Source organism: Tasmannia lanceolata, unplaced genomic scaffold, assembly GCF_043159265.1.
Source record: "Tasmannia lanceolata isolate RefF3 unplaced genomic scaffold, GAP_Taslan_0.1 ptg000002l, whole genome shotgun sequence".
Taxonomy (NCBI): domain Eukaryota; kingdom Viridiplantae; phylum Streptophyta; class Magnoliopsida; order Canellales; family Winteraceae; genus Tasmannia; species Tasmannia lanceolata.
This window is the reverse complement of record NW_027518679.1, coordinates 44150425-44165871: the sequence shown is the minus strand read 5'-3', so window position 1 is coordinate 44165871 and position 15447 is coordinate 44150425. Positions and strand designations below refer to the sequence as shown.

Below are 15447 nucleotides of genomic sequence, written 5' to 3'. Positions count from 1 at the left end.
AGTCTGAAAAAAGTAGGTACGGCCCACTTTTTTCGATGATCCAAACCGTTCATCTGTTCAGACTTCACGTGTTTTCACGGCCACCCATCATATAAATTCTCGTAAAATAGATAGAGTATACAAGAAAATAGGAAAATAATTTCATTTGAAAAATATAAAAATATTTGAAATTTAGGGACGACGCCGGCCTAACTATCGGGGCTTTCTCGGGTCCAATTATGAAAAAGGACATGATAAAGGACTCGCGGAAGTGGGAGCAACAACTCTAAGGGAGCAGAAGTGAGAGCAGTAATGCATGGCATTAGGTATACGACTAGGGGAGTCGACTTGAGCCGGCTTACTATGGAAAGGGACTCCCTTAATGTGATAAGTGGGTTGGACATGAGAAGCCCATGCCCTTGGAAATTTGCAGACTTTATTGAGGGATCCAATGCTGGATTGAAGGTTTCCAAGTCTCCTTCCGTCCTGTTAGGAGGTTGGCGAAGCGGACTGGCCTGCTCGAGAAGGGATGGACCGAGCATCATTGTGGTTGTTTGATTTTCTCCCTCCGTAGCCTTTTTTGCTTGTTTATTGGTTGTATGCTTATCTCTTGTCTTATGCTTACCATCTCGGTTTCCTTCTCTGATTTAATAAAATTACTATCATTCAAAAAAATGTTTTAAATGTTTTTATTTATTAATTCATTGAATTTGCCAAATAATTTTGTACGAATGTGCTTACTTGAAATTTTTTTTAAGGTAGTTTATTTATTTATATGATTTTCTTCAAGGGTTGGTTATTTGATGAAGAATATGATTTTCTCAATTGTTGGTAGAAGCTCTTTAAATAACCTAGTAAATTATCATGATATTGTATTGGTGTTTATTGATTTTTATGTGAAAAAATGGAAAGTAATGGTATTGTGGTCTGGGTGGGCCATGGCATACTAATTGCATCAATTGGATGTTTTTAACCATGGGATGAATCATCACATTTCTTTCGACGGTTAAATCATCCAATTAATGAGAATTTAAGAGTAAGATTCAGATGATGGAATCGACGGTTATGATGGATAGATTGTGCACCCAAAATAACTTCACTTGGTGGGCCCACAACCAGTCAAGTGTGTGCTAATGGCTGTCCTCAGTTCCTCACTATCAATGAATACAAACACATGGGGTTGTCTCTTTGAAAAAAAAATGAATCCAATCCCATTGCTTAGTTGTATTGTGGGAGCCACTGAATAACAGCAACCCAACCTTCACATCACTATCTCTTCCTTGCAACCTCTTGCTGTTTGGATGGTGACAATCTTAATGTCCTGAAGCTGAAATTTTTCATCTTCTAGCCTCATCCATGACTTAGAATTATCAGTTTGATCTTTAGGGACAAAAGAAGAAAGAAGAAACAATAAGAGTGCAATGGAGCTCAGACATGGCACCAGCTTCGCCTTGGCGGTTTTGCTCCTTATTCTAACCCGCCCAGCTTTATTGTCCCACGGTTGGAACATCTCAGAGCTTGCTTTCTTCTTATTCTTCTTCTCTCTGTGGTGCAACTATGCAAATTATGGTTTTGTATCTTCTTTCTTGTTCAAGGAAAGTTTTTTCTAACAAGATTGTAGACATGATTTTCTAAGACATTTAGGCCATGTTTGGCAGCCATGAATTTTTTCCATGGAATATAAGTTTTTATCAAGTAGTAAGAGAGGAGCAAGGAGGGTGGTGTGGGAGGAGAGAATATAGAGGGAATGACTGAGAAGAGGGTGAGAAGAGGCTTAAAAATAAGGAAAAGAAAAAATCTACTCTTAAGTATAGTTTTTTTCTTTCCATATTTTTCAGCCACTTGGGACCATCCCCTTACTCATGCCCTCTCAACTATCTCCCTCTCCCATTCTTCCTATCCCTCTCTCACCACTTGTGAATATAATATTCCAGTAAAAAGAATTTCAATGTTGCCAAACATAACCTTAGCAGGTCCTCTTTAGTTTGAGTTCTGTACTCTTACTGTTTTGTGTCTTCTTTCTTTTTCAAGGATCTTTTTCAAGGAAAGTTCTCTCTGACAAGATTGCAGACAACTAAGCCATGATTTTCTAAGACATTTAGGCCATGTTTGGCAGCCATGAATTGTTTTTTGCGAGGAATGATAATTTATCTAGAGGTGGGAGAGGAGTAGGGAGGATGGGAGAAGAGGAGAGACTTGAGAGCTGGATATGCTAATATTCAATTGTCTCTCAGTTCCCTCACTTTCCTGCCTTCCTCACCATTAAAAAGAAAGGGCAGCCGAGTGCACGAGGCTCCACCATTGTGGGGTCTGGGGAGGGCTAGATGTACGCAGTCTTACCCCTGCCTTCCTCACCATGGGGAGGGCTAGATGTACACAGCCTTACCCCTGCCTTCCTCACCATTGGATATGCTAATATTCCATGGAAAAAAATTCATGTTGCCAAACATGGCCTTAGGCCCTCTTTAGATGCTAGAAAAATGGGTCTTCATATGCAAATGAGATTATTTCAAGTTCATCTTATTTACAAATGGGACTTTAATCCCTCTTTGGAACTCATTGACTATATCATTTATAAAGCCATTTTGACCATTATTTGCAGATAATCACATTTAACGTTTCAGTGACCATGTACTTATAAGATTATATATGTAAATTTTTTTTAGAGGTATCCAAAACCCTAAATAATCTTTAGGGTTTGTGACAGCAGGAGCTACTGAAGTGGTGGATTCAAGCTCGCCGTCGGTGTACGAGATCGACTATAGAGGCCCAGAGACACATTCCTTCCTTCCTCCGCCCGGCCTTACCGGCGCTGGTAAATTCCAACTTAATTTCTTCCTTCTGAGAGGTTTTTTTAGGCTGAAATCCAAATTTATCTACAATTTTCTTCACTGTGGAATCCAAATTTCTTGCAGGCGGCCGTCGATTCAAGATTCCAGACACTCGTAATGTAAGATCACACATTTTTTTTAATACAATTCCCTTTTTTTTCTCCTTCAACAATTATAATCCTAAAGATATGGGATCCTTATTATATTCTATATAAAAACACATACATGATCAATAGAGATAAATCTTTTCAGGTTGTTTCACCTCCGTCACTACTAAGTGACTCGTGGTTCAACTTGCGTCTCTCTCTTCATTTGATAAACTAATATTCCATGGTAAAAAATTTCATTGATTGCCAAATATGGCTTTAATCTTACTATTAGGCTCTGTTTGGATGTCACATGCCTGGCATCTTCAAGCAATTCCTAAGCTAAAAAAAGGGAGATGATTTTTTCACCACCCCCCAGGATTATGCGCCAGCCTTTTACGTGAATTGTGGGCGGACTTTAAACGCTTTTTTATGTCAAAATCACATTAAAAGGGGGAAGCATAATCCTACCGGGGGGGGGGGGGTTTGGAAAAAATCATCTCCCAAAAATTATCATAAAATGTTGAGTTTGGCAACAAGCACTTTTCTACTGCTTTATTGGGTTGTCAGCTACTTGCGGGTGTCGTGGCATGTCTGCAGTTCCATAAGGATAAGGAATAACCCAAACAATAGGTTATCTCGCTCTATCTCTCTGTAACTCCTTTTCATCCAAACACCATAAAATACTTGGGTTTTACAATCATGACTCTTCCCTGCCCTTTACTTGCCCAAACGATGTCGAGGCATCCAAACATAGCACAATGAAAAACAAAATTTTTAAGCAGTCTTCAACAAAAAAGTGAAAGGCTGAGTTTTGGGCAAAGAACTTACTCATAGCAAAGGTGAAACGATTTGTAATCTTCTACCCAATTCAAATTTATTATTGTGCGAACTGCGAATCATATGTATGAGATATGTGGATGATGAAATCATTGGTGTAGATTATCCATCTCTCTGTATGTGGATTGCCGAAAGCACCCAAAAATATATTATTGGATTGCAGGAATTTTCTGGAACAGTTTGTACAGAAAAAATGTCTAGAATTGCCTACTTTGTATACACTCACAAAACAGATAATTTGAAGAAGCCATATTCAATTTTTGTTTAGAGGGACCTCCAATTTATGATGATATCCCTCTGAATTAGACATAATTATAAAATTTCCCTCTAAATCATGGAAAGTACAATCCAAACAGGGTCTAAATTCTTTATTTATTTTCTTTGCAGGGAAAACCCATTCATGGATAGACAAGTCAGGGAAGTAGAGAAGTTGGTCATGGATAGACAAGTGAGGGATGTTGACAAGTTGGTTATGGAAACTAGACGTTACTCTACTCAACTGTACTAGAGTCTACTTAACTGTACTAGAGAGAGATGTAAAATTTTTAAAAGATTTTTGTATATTTTATATAGATGGTTGAGCGTAAAGTCAGTATTTATTTCTTCTTCGTGCAAATAATTTATTTATTTGCACGGGCTCGAGTCACGGAAACAGCCTCTCTGCAAAGTAGGGGTAAAGGCTGTGTACATCTGGCCCTCCCCAGAACTTGCAATGGCAGGACTCAGGAGCCTCACGCACTTGGCCGCCCTTTTTTTCGTGCAAATAATTTATGTCTTGTTCGTATACCTTGGAGTTATTGCATTTTCAGAACAAAAAACCAATGAAAATTGACTGGGAAGAGAAAGATAAAAGATGAATGACAGATACAAGGGAGCCCTTGCATAAAGACCCAAAAAATGCTCTTGATTGGATCCCGTCGTCAAATTAACTGATTTTGCTTTTTCAACCGATTTTAAAATGTAACTGAAAATGACGTGGACCCAATGAAGACCCCTTTTGCGGCTCTTTATGCAAGGGCTCCCTTGTATCTATCATTGCTCAAGATTAAAAATAGGGAAAATTATTAAAAAAATGCAAAGTTTTGTCTAAATTGTGAATAAAGGGTAGTGATTTGAAAATTATAAAAAAAGTGTTGTCAGGTGAGAGAAGATGGCTTTTAGGACAAATATACCCCTCCTACCTCTTTTTTCCCTCCACTATTTCACCTATGCCTATACATTATTACCTTCTCACCTACCACCTTCTTCCTCAAGGCATTTCTAACGTGAAAAACTCCATGAGAAGGTTTTGAAGGTTGCCATTTACCTACCACCGTCTTCTTCCTCAAGACTTCATGGAAGGTTTTTGAAGCTTACCATTGCCATTGTAGTTTTGGAAAAAAACTCCATTGCCAACGTTTCCAAGCTCCATTGCCAATGTTTCCAAGCTCTATTTATGGTTTTTTCACCCTATTTATGAGACTCTTTGTTTGGTTGCAATGTTTATCTTGCCCTCTCTCTATCTCTCTCTATGTATACAATCATGTTTGGTTACATGTTAGAATTTAGTGGTTCCGGGGTATAAAATGTGGTTTCGAAGTGGTTCCGAGGTAGAAAATGTGGTTCCCTAGTAGTTCCAGGGTATTAAATGTGGTTTCCTAGTGGTTTCAGAGTAGAAAATGTGGTTCCTTAGTGGTTCCGAGGTATAAAATGTGGTACCGTAGTGGTTCCCTAGTGGTTCTGGGGTATTAAATGTGGTTCCCTAGTGGTTCCGATGTATAAAATGTGGTTCCCTAGTGGTTCCGGGGTAGAAAATGTGGTTCCCTAGTGGTTCCGAAGCATAAAATGTGGTTCGGTAGTGGTTCCAGGGTAGAAAATGTGATTCCCTAGTGGTTCCGGGGTATAAAATGTGGTTCCCTAGTTGTTATGAGGTATAAAATGTGGTTCCCTAGTGGTTCCGGAGTATAGAATGTGGTTCCGTAGTGGTTCCGGGGTAGAAAATATGGTTCCCAAGTAGTTCCGGAGTAGAAAATGTGGTTCCGTAGTGGTTCCGGGGTAGAAAATGTGGTTCCCAAGTGGTTCCGGAGTAGAAAATGTGGTTCCTTAGTGGTTCCGATGTATAAAATGTGGTTCCGTAGTGGTTCTGAGGTATAAAATGTGGTTCCATAGTGGTTGTGGGGTATAAAATGTGGTTCCCTAGTGGTTCCGGGGTAAAAAATGTGGTTCCCTAGTGGTTCCGGGGTATAAAATGTGGTTCCCTAATGGTTCCGGAGTAGAAAATGTGGTTCCCTAGTGGTTCCGAGGTATAAAATGTGGTTCCCTAGTGGTTCCGAGGTATAAAATGTGGTTCCGTAGTGGTTCCGGGGTATAAAATGTGGTTCCGTAGTGGTTCCGTGGTAGAAAATGTGGTTCCCTAGTGTTTCCGGCTTATAAAATGTGGTTCCGTAATGGTTCCGGGGTATAAAATGTGGTTCCCTAGTAGTTCCGGGGTATAAAATGTGGTTCCCTAGTGGTTCCGGGGTATAAAATGTGGTTCCGTAGTGGTTCTGGAGTATAAAATGTGGTTCCCTAGTGGTTCCGGGGTATAAAATGTGGTTCCCTAGTGGTTCCGGGGTAGAAAATGTGATTCCCTAGTGGTTCCGGGGTAGAAAATGTGGTTCCCTAGTGGTCCTGGAGTAGAAAATGTGGTTCCCTAGTGGTTCCGGAGTAGAAAATGTGGTTCCTTAGTGGTTCCGAGGTATAAAATGTGTTTCCCTAGTGGTTCCGGGGTAGAAAATGTGGTTCCCTAGTGGTTCTGAGGCATAAAATGTGGTTCGGTAGAGGTTCGAGGGTATAAAATGTGGTTCCCTAGTGGTTCCGAGGTATAAAATGTGGTTCCATAGTGGTTCCGAGGTATAAAATGTGGTTCTGTAATGGTTCTGGGGTATAAAATGTGGTTCCGTAGTGGTTCTGAGGTAAAAAATGTGGTTCCCTAGTGGTTCCGGGGTATAAAATGTGGTTCCCTAGTGGTTCCGAGGTATAAAATTTGGTTCCCTAGTGATTCCGGGGTAGAAAATGTGGTTCTCACATCGGGCCCGTACGGGCCGGGTCGACCCGCGTGTCACCCGGATTTTTGCCGTATTTTTTAAGATATTTTTGGGAAATGTTATCCGCACTACCGTATTTTGATGAGGACACTCCTCACTTTATTAAAAGTACGGTATGGCCCGCACCATAGGATGATCCAAATCGTCCATTAGATGGGCCACAGCCTAAATAGGTTTTGCCCCAAAAAGCATTTCCGTAAGTTTATCCTAACCCTCTGATTAGAATGTTAGAGGGTTGGTCCTAACCCTCTACAGATCGGAGGGTTAGGATCAACCTATAGAAATGATTTTTGCGACACAACCAATTTAGGCTGTGGCCCATCTAATTAACGCTTTGGATCATCCTATGGTGGGCCATATCGTACTTTTAATTAAATGAGGAGTGCCATCATCAAAATACAGTAGTGTGGATAACATTTCCCTTTTTTGTATGGGAATTTGCTAGCCACCTTTGCCGAGGCAACTTCTCGGCTTGTGGCCCATCATTTGATGCAAAGATTGGCAGAAGTAATATGGGTGCAAAGGTGGCTAGCAAAAGCATAATTGCAAAAAATAGTAATCATTACTTGCAAAAAATAGTAATCATTACGGATTTGTGGCTGAAGTGCTAAGTTTTAAATGAAAAATTACGAAAAAATGGAAGCAAAGTATTAAAATTACGAAAAAATACCAAAAGGATGCACTAACATATGACAATTACCGAACTACAAAGTTTGACTGACTTCCGAATGGAACCAATATTTTGGTTATGTATACTGGCTTCCATTCGGAAGTCCGAAGTTTTGTTCGGACTTCCGACGGAAGCCAGTAGAATAGGGGTAATTCCAAAGATTTTTATTTTCAAATTGAGTAAAAATTCGAAGGATAATAGGGATATACATTGTGATCTTAGTGTCATGCAGGCAACCATAAATTGAAGCTTGATTTTGATGTTTTAGAATAAAAAAATGCAAAGAAAATGGATTTATCTTGAAAATGGGGAAAACAACAAAATTCAATTTTAAGCTCAAAATTCATCTTCTTTGCATTTTATAACACTCCTTCGATAAGTTTATCATGAATAAACCATCATGATTATCAAACCCTGTTCTAAATGGCAACCTTCAAAACCATTCCATGGAGTTTTCCACGTTAGAAAAGTCTTGAGGAAGAAGAAGGTGGTAGGTGAGAAGGTAATAAGTGCATAGGGATAAGTTCAAAAAGGTGGAGAGAAAAAAGAGGTAGGAGGGGTATATTTGTCCTAAAAGCCTTCTTCTCTCACTTGACAACTCCTTTTTTATAAATTTCAAATCACTACCTTTTATTCACAATTTCGCATAAACTTTGCATTTTTTTAATAATTTGCCCTTAAAAACACATACAAATTATCGGGGAAATGGTATTCACACTCATAGTTTTTAGTTATGGCACTCCTTATTTTACATTCCAACGGAGGCTTATATAGACACCCTTCAAATTATGCATGACACACATGCTGGCAAATCAATAATAATGTCGAAATTCCAATTCATTTAAAATAATACAGTGGGGTCCACATGGTTCGAGGCCCAAACAGCTCATTTGTTGGGCCCGACACAGATGGGCCATGCCCTGAATCATCTCAATAGGATGATACTAACCCTTCAATCTATAGAGGGAAGCTATATTGTAGAGACCTCTACGGATTGAGATCATTATATGGAGATGCTTTTGGGGGACTGCCCATCTACATTGTAGAAACCTCTACAAAAAACCAGCCGCGAAATGCTGCTTTTGTCTCCATTCACGAGGTGGCTGGTCTTGTTCCCGATTTGAAATCCAGTTGGGACTGGATGGTTCTCTGCTCTGAGTTCCGAGTCAAAAGCAAATCCTGCAGTTTTTTTGTTGGAGTTAAAGCCAGGAGACCAGCCACGAAATGCCTTTTGCGTTGGACCCTAGCAAATCCCTAAAAAGTTATAGGGGAAATGATATTCACACTCATAGTTTTTAGTTACACATGCTGGCGAATCAATAATAATGTCTAAATTCCAATTACTTGTACGGTAGGTAGAAGTAATACAGTGGGGTCCACATGGTTCAATGATCCAAACCGTTCATTTGTTGGGCCCCAACATAGATGGGTCCGTGCCTCGAAAATCATCTCAATAGGATAATCCTAACCCTCTATAGTGGGAAGCCACATTGTAAGAACCTCTACAGAAGGTTAAGATCATCTTATGGAGATGCTTTTTAGGGACAGCCCTTCTTAGTTGGGGCCAACAAATCAATGGTTTGGATCATCGAACCATGTGGGCCCATTGTAGTTTTTTAAAAATATTATCACCTAGGTGAGGACACCAGACACGTACATACAAGGGATTTGGTAAGAAATTTTGCGGAAAGCCATTTTGCGGCTGGCTTTTGCATGTGTGAAAAGCCACCTCAGATGAATTAAATGAATAAGACAAAATGTGACAAAAAGTCAACCTCTGTGGCTCTTCTCAGATGCAAAAGCCAGCAACGAAATGGCTCCCTGTGAAATTTCCTAGCAAATTCCTACATTATAATAATGTACCTTTTGTGGTGGGATTTGCTAGGGAATTTTGGGGAAAGGCATTTCGAGGCTGAGTTTTGCACGAGAGAACTTCTACACAGGCTCACTTTTCAGCAAATTTCTACACAGGCTCACTTCACTTCTACACAGGCTGTTCTCTTACTATGCAAAAGTCAGCCGCGAAATACCTTTCCGTAAAGTTCCCTAGCAAATCCCGTTTGTCTATGAACCTGAAGTGTACTTACATATAATTTTCAACTGTTTGGATTCAACGTATAAAACAGAGAAAAAAAGACTGAGGACGTTCATAAAAATCCTTGGGTAAGCTGTTCATGTAATTGGCTATCCTACTTGTATAATTGTATCCTGAAATTATATTGCCCTCCATTAACACATTTTGTTTTGGTCAAGGTTCAAGAACAAATGTCCACATGAACAGAGCCTAGTAAGCCTATTCAAGGATAAAATAAACCCTGCCTGTTGTCCAGTGTTGAACAGCCCCAATATTGGATTTTTTTTGGGAAGTGATCTATTCGCCGCTTTGTTTACTTGGGGTAGCCCCCTCTTTCGACTTATGACTACTCTTTTACACTAGAGGTGGCTGTTCCAATTAAAAAAGCGGTGGATAGTGGATTTCGCGTATAGTTGATTTCGTTTCTGTCGAAATTTAAAACCATAGTTTAGAGCATGGTTTGAAATCCGAAATTTCGCGAAACCCCATTTCGAGAAAATTTATTTAAAAAAAGAAAGAAAGAAATGTTACAAAATTTCGAATTCGAAATTAATTAAATAATCTTTTTTAATTATTACGAGATTTCGGCCCGAAATTTCAGATTTCGGTGAGGTCCGAAATCGGTATCCAAACCGAAATTTAAAACCTTAGTTTAGACTCACAGGCACCCCTGCAAAAAAGAAGGCAAAGGGCGCCCATATAGCCACATTGGTCAATCCCATTTAAGATGGCACAAAAAATTAAGATCATAAATGTCTTGAGTGGAATTTAACCAATAGGGCCGCCCTATGCTCGCCTGTGAATCTAGCATTCATCTTTAACAAAAGGAAAAAGAAGCCCCTCCACCTGCCATTATTGAATGTTAGGATTGGATGATTGGCTTGATCTTTTAGTTTACAGGTGTGATTGTTTGAGGCCTCGCTTTTTTGTTGAATGACGACAGGATTTTATAAAAAACAAAAAGAAATGGGCAATGCCCAGGAACCTAGATGATCAGAAACAAGCGTGAGCCCATGTATTAGAGCAAGGACTTCAAGGCAAGGAAAAGGAAGTAAAGCCAAAAGGAAAAGTTTGGCTTGTGACAAGGGTTTATCATCAAGTGCACACTCTCCACCTCCCAACAGTTTTGATGGGGTGACAAATTAATTTGATTTCCCAATCAAATTCAAAGCAGAAAGTAGAAACAATAATCTAACAATGATAACATAGGAAAATGATATGGAGAGAGAGTACCACCTAGCAGGGACCTGCAATGAGAAAATGCCATGTGCTAAAAAAAATTACTTTTTATGACATAAGATGCATTAAAAAATCCCCTTTTAGGTCCTACAATATAAGATGTCATATGAGTTTGCAAACCAATATCTTATTTCAGGTCAAGCAAACAAAGAGATATTTCTTGAACCATACCAAAAAAGTGTAGTTTAGACTTAGATTATGCATCCATCTGGGCTAAAGTTGTTTGATCTTAAGCTCCGCGACCCATTGTTTGTTCTGTTGGGGGAATCATAACCAGGATTGAGCGCCCATTAAATCCTGGATGAGGCAGCCTGCGGCGCAGCTCTCTCCCTTCCTGGCAGAGAGAACATAGATGGCAGAAGAAGTGAGTGGTGTAATCACATGCCGATTCCATCTGCTCGCGCAGCACATCGTCCTCTATGATACATCCACAGGATCTAGATAATGCCTCGCAGCTACCCTGTTCTCACAACAATAAATAATCATCTGTACTATTAGAGAATGAAATCAAATCACGTTAGAATAAGATCAAATCTTCTGATTCGATTTGATTGGGTCAGATTATTTAGTTGGCTAGATTAGGTGAGTGAATTAGACTAGCATAATCTCCTTTTATTGTTATCTTTTTCTTTCTTTGTTTATTCCTTCAGTGCTCCATATAAGCACTGTTAGGGTTCATTGTAATCAACGAAGTTTAAAGGAAAATCCAAATTTATCATGGTATCAAAGCCACCCTATCCTCTGCCTGCTGCTTTTCTATTTTTTTCCCCTCACAATAGCTTCAGTTTCTGCATTTGCCATTGTTTCTGTCCTCGTCCTTGTGTTGATATCTTGCTTGACCTTTCTCTATCCCGCCTCTGGATCGTATGTCCCATTTCTCTCCTCTTACCTCATCTCCCGGCCATAGTTTTGTCTCTGTTTTGAGTTTCTAAATAAACTAGCCCCAGGTACCGTTCTTGGCAATGTAAGGCGCACTCCCGAATGCAACAATCTATGCGCTTCTCACTGGCAAGAAGTCGCTGATTTCATCCTTGTTGCTACCACCTCCAAATCGTTTCCAAGGCCTGCATTCATGGTATGACCGGATCCTGGCCCCGGATCTACTTCTCTAGCACGTCACCGCCATTGTTGCTTCTACAAAACATCACAAGGGTAATATCTCGTAATAAAAAAAGAGGGAGTTCTGTTCTTGAGGACATATCGGTGATGGTTCTTACCCCACCTTTCCAAAACTATATCTTTGTTGCTTATTGCTACACAGAAACCCAAGAGTGAGCATTGCTTAGGTCTTGTCATCTCCTCAATTTACTCAATTCACCCACTTCCTTTGTCTCCTCTGAAATGCATATCCTCTTCTATCTTTAGTAAAATGGTACACCCCCAAATTTGATATGCACACCAAAAAAAATCCTTGTGCCGTCTAAATTTCCGTCTATCATTGTGCCTTTCCGATGTCTTTGATATCATTGCCATTATCCTCAGCCGTCCATTGTCGCTTTTCTTTCTACGCCCGATTTCTCTCTTCTTTTCCAAATCCTAAGTTAATTTTCCCATTTATCTATTTCAGTTGAGATACCTCTTTGAGGTGCGTGCCTCAAATATGCATTCCTTTCAGTTTATGTGCTTCATTTCTTTTGAAGTGCGTTCTTGAAAGAGTTTCATTTTCATGAGGATCGGTATCTAAAGCCGACCCATGATGTCCCGCCCATCGTGGCCTATTCTTGACCATTCCGGCATTGGTCCATTATGACCAATTTCTTGCCCATTCTGGCATTGGTCCATTATGATCCATTTCTTGCCCATTTCGGCATTGGTCCATAGTGACCCATTACTCTTCTCCCATCGAGGCTTGAGTCTTGTCTAGCCCATTGAAGCTATGATTTGTTTTGATCCATCTCTTCGCGGGACAACAACAACTGGCATTTTCTTCCGCAATATACATTGGCAACAACATTAGGGAATATTCATCTTCAAATTTTGGCTGTGCGCTTCAAATCAAAAGATTCTATTTTCTTGTGAAGAATTCTAATGGAAAATTCTATATTATTATTGGGGATTATATTGTAATCAAACGTATGTCGATTTTTCAATCCACATACGTTTGAGGGGGCATATTAGAGAATGAAATCAAATCACATTAGAATAAGATCAAATCTTCTGATTTGATTTGATTAGGTCAAATTATCTCGTTTAGCCCGAGATGGAGTATTTAGAGCAGTCTCAGAGATGCCTGCCGCCCACCCCCCAAACACACCCACGCACCCACCGCACGAGGGGGGCTCCTGTTCTTGTATCTTCTTTTTTCCTTGACCATCTCAGTCATGGCTTTCTCCTATTAATAAATTTTCGTCATTTCAAAAAAGAAAAAAGATAACAGAACTGGCATCGACTAGCTACACATTAGTAGTGAAAACTGGGCCAAGATTGAAGCATATGGAGATAATTCATAGTACAAAAGTCCTTTTCAAAAAAAAATTCATAGTACAAAAGTACATAAGAAAAATGAGGAAATTAAGCAAAGCATGCTTGAATTTGATTAGTGTGTGCTCAGGTTCCTTTTCATGATCAAATGTTGTCAATCTGTTTGTGCTTAAGTGGACCTTCCAATGTATTTTATGTCCTCATTTAAGAGGCCTGGATCCGTGTTGAAGGGGCTCCAAAAGGAAGAGAAAATGGGAATAAATTGAAGTACCTAATTGTTAGAAGCAACTGTGAATGTCAAAGGGGACTAGGCTTGACCTTTGTCAACCTTCCATTGGGAAATACAGCCATATTTCTAACCAGTTAAAATTATTTCAAATAACCATTAGGCCCATTACAATCACACAAACTTCAGCATTGCATTATTGAAAAGGAGAGAACAAGTTGAAGTAGAAAATCCAGTCACTGAAAGCTTCTGAAAACCAAGTCATTGAGAAAGGCTTAAAGCAAATTAAATAATGAATACAAGAGTACGAAAAAAGTCGTCCCAAATTTAGCATATTCTTAATAGCAATGAAATTTTAGCATATAACTTGAGCATGGAAATAAGCAACGCTATCCATTAGTTAGGGAGAGAAACAAAAAACCACAAAAGAAAATTAAAAAACTTGCCTCGAGATTGAATCTGCGGCGGATAGCTGTGCGTGTAGGATATGAGAGCCAAGGAGCCATGCAATTCCACCCAAAATAGGAGTTTCCGAGCAGATAAAGACAGGTGTAAGTCAAGCAGTGATTAGCAAAAGCCCCTGGACTTGATCCTAGCCTCTCGACATTACTGCCGTACAGAACACAAGGAGCAACGCTTCCAAGAAGACCTGATCAATGTACCATGTTTCTCAGTTTAAACTTCAGACGAGACCAACAACAAAAATGAAATAATGATTATGAGACCAACCAAAACTGATAGTTTCAACATCTCAGCTTAGTGGGTAAACATATTTGTTAGACCTATATCTATGTTTATCACTAGATAAACATAGAAAGTGATTGCTGCCCACTAGATAAACATAGAAAGTGATTGCTGCAATATTATCAATTTAGATTCGTCAAAGGTATAATCCGAAAATTCCCTAATATCCTAAACAACAATAAAGAGATGAAATTGACCCCGATACACCCCCTAAACTATGGCCAAATTCTACTTCTAACCCCGTGGTATCGAAGGTACCAAAGACACCCCCCTCAACTTTCTGACATTTTTAAGTAGACCCCCTAACTTTTCACCTTATAATTCAAAATTCACCAAAGACACCCCCTAACAATTTTTTCGTTTCCGTCAACCCCGTCACGTAACAAGCATTATTGAAAGATGAGGGATGTCATTGGTGAAGTCAACGCTCAATACCATGGGGTCAGAAGTAGAATTTGGCCATAGTTGAAGAGGTGTAACGGTAACTACCCCTTTTCTCCTTTTTTGTTACGTATTCACTTTGTTGAGATTTTTTAGGGATTGGGTATGTACGTGAATTATTGGGTTGTTTTAGTTAAAAACAATTTGTGTAGGTTGTGGCTATCACTTTGCAATTTTTTTAAGAAAGTTGCTATTGTTTAGGATTTGGTAGGATGTTGGTGCTAAAGTTTAGGATCAGTATTGCACTTGAATTAATATAAATAATTGTAATTGATTTAATGAAAGGAGGCAGAAAATTTATTCCCAAAGTGTGTCGTGTGCACAAAGGAGGACCCACCCTTGAAGTGGATCAAGAGGCCGATCTTCCCTCTAACAAGATCAAATCCGTTGCGATCCGAATCGGTGCGTAACAGTTTTCTTCTTAGTGTAACCAATAGGGGTTAAAACCCGTTTTATCTTTTCCTTTGTTAGTGTATATAATCGGGAAAAACAAAGGGGGATTGAATGGAATAGGAATTATGATGGAACATACAGACTTCGAGATCGCTACTACAGAATTGGTCATTCCGACCGAGGCAGGCGAAAAAGCTGGAATCCCATTGAGATCGGACGGCTGGGGGTTCGCCAACCACACCTCCCTTACCTAACGGCAACCCATCTGCCGTCCATCCCAATCCTTGCACTGATTTAGACTCCTCCTTTTGATCCCTCTTCATTTTGGTAACTCCACCCTTTTGAGGCTTCGTATATGCAGCCAGAAGAGGACTCGCTTCGTCTGGATTCTGCTGCATTGTACTCTCTCTCTCTCTCTCTCTCTCTCTCTCTCTCTCT

At 39.6% G+C, this 15447-nt stretch overlaps 1 protein-coding gene and 1 long non-coding RNA gene across 4 annotated transcripts; one reads left to right on the top strand and one right to left on the bottom strand.

The window, feature by feature from the left end:
• The first annotated feature begins 1233 nt into the window (after positions 1–1233).
• Positions 1234–4324, top strand: LOC143885323 (uncharacterized). 3 transcript variants are annotated; one of them, XR_013253203.1, is made up of 4 exons: positions 1234–1479; positions 2675–2794; positions 2895–2929; positions 4124–4324. It is a non-coding gene; the product is annotated as an uncharacterized LOC143885323 (long non-coding RNA). The 3 variants fall into 3 exon arrangements; XR_013253205.1 differs by having other exon boundaries at positions 1245–1479; positions 2687–2794; XR_013253208.1 differs by having other exon boundaries at positions 1255–1479; positions 2690–2794.
• Positions 4325–10811: 6487 nt separating this feature from the next.
• Positions 10812–15447, bottom strand: LOC143885316 (cell number regulator 8-like). Its single transcript, XM_077389429.1, has 3 exons — positions 15149–15447; positions 13878–14080; positions 10812–11244 (listed from the first exon to the last, which is right to left on the bottom strand). Exons 1-3 carry the CDS (start codon positions 15405–15407, stop codon positions 11014–11016), a joined length of 693 nt encoding a protein of 230 aa, XP_077245544.1. The 5' UTR covers positions 15408–15447; the 3' UTR covers positions 10812–11013.

What these genes read in the sequence shown, in the direction of transcription:
- LOC143885316 (XM_077389429.1), bottom strand. Translation starts at nt 15,407, where the DNA reads ATGCAGCAGAATCCAGACGAAGCGAGTCCTCTTCTGGCTGCATATACG. An exon ending in TAGTAGCGATCTCGAAGTCT is followed by an intron (nt 14,081 to 15,148) that starts GTATGTTCCATC and finishes TACATTGATCAG; the next exon opens with GTCTTCTTGGAAGCGTTGCT. An exon ending in GCCGCAGATTCAATCTCGAG is followed by an intron (nt 11,245 to 13,877) that starts GCAAGTTTTTTA and finishes TTGTGAGAACAG; the next exon opens with GGTAGCTGCGAGGCATTATC.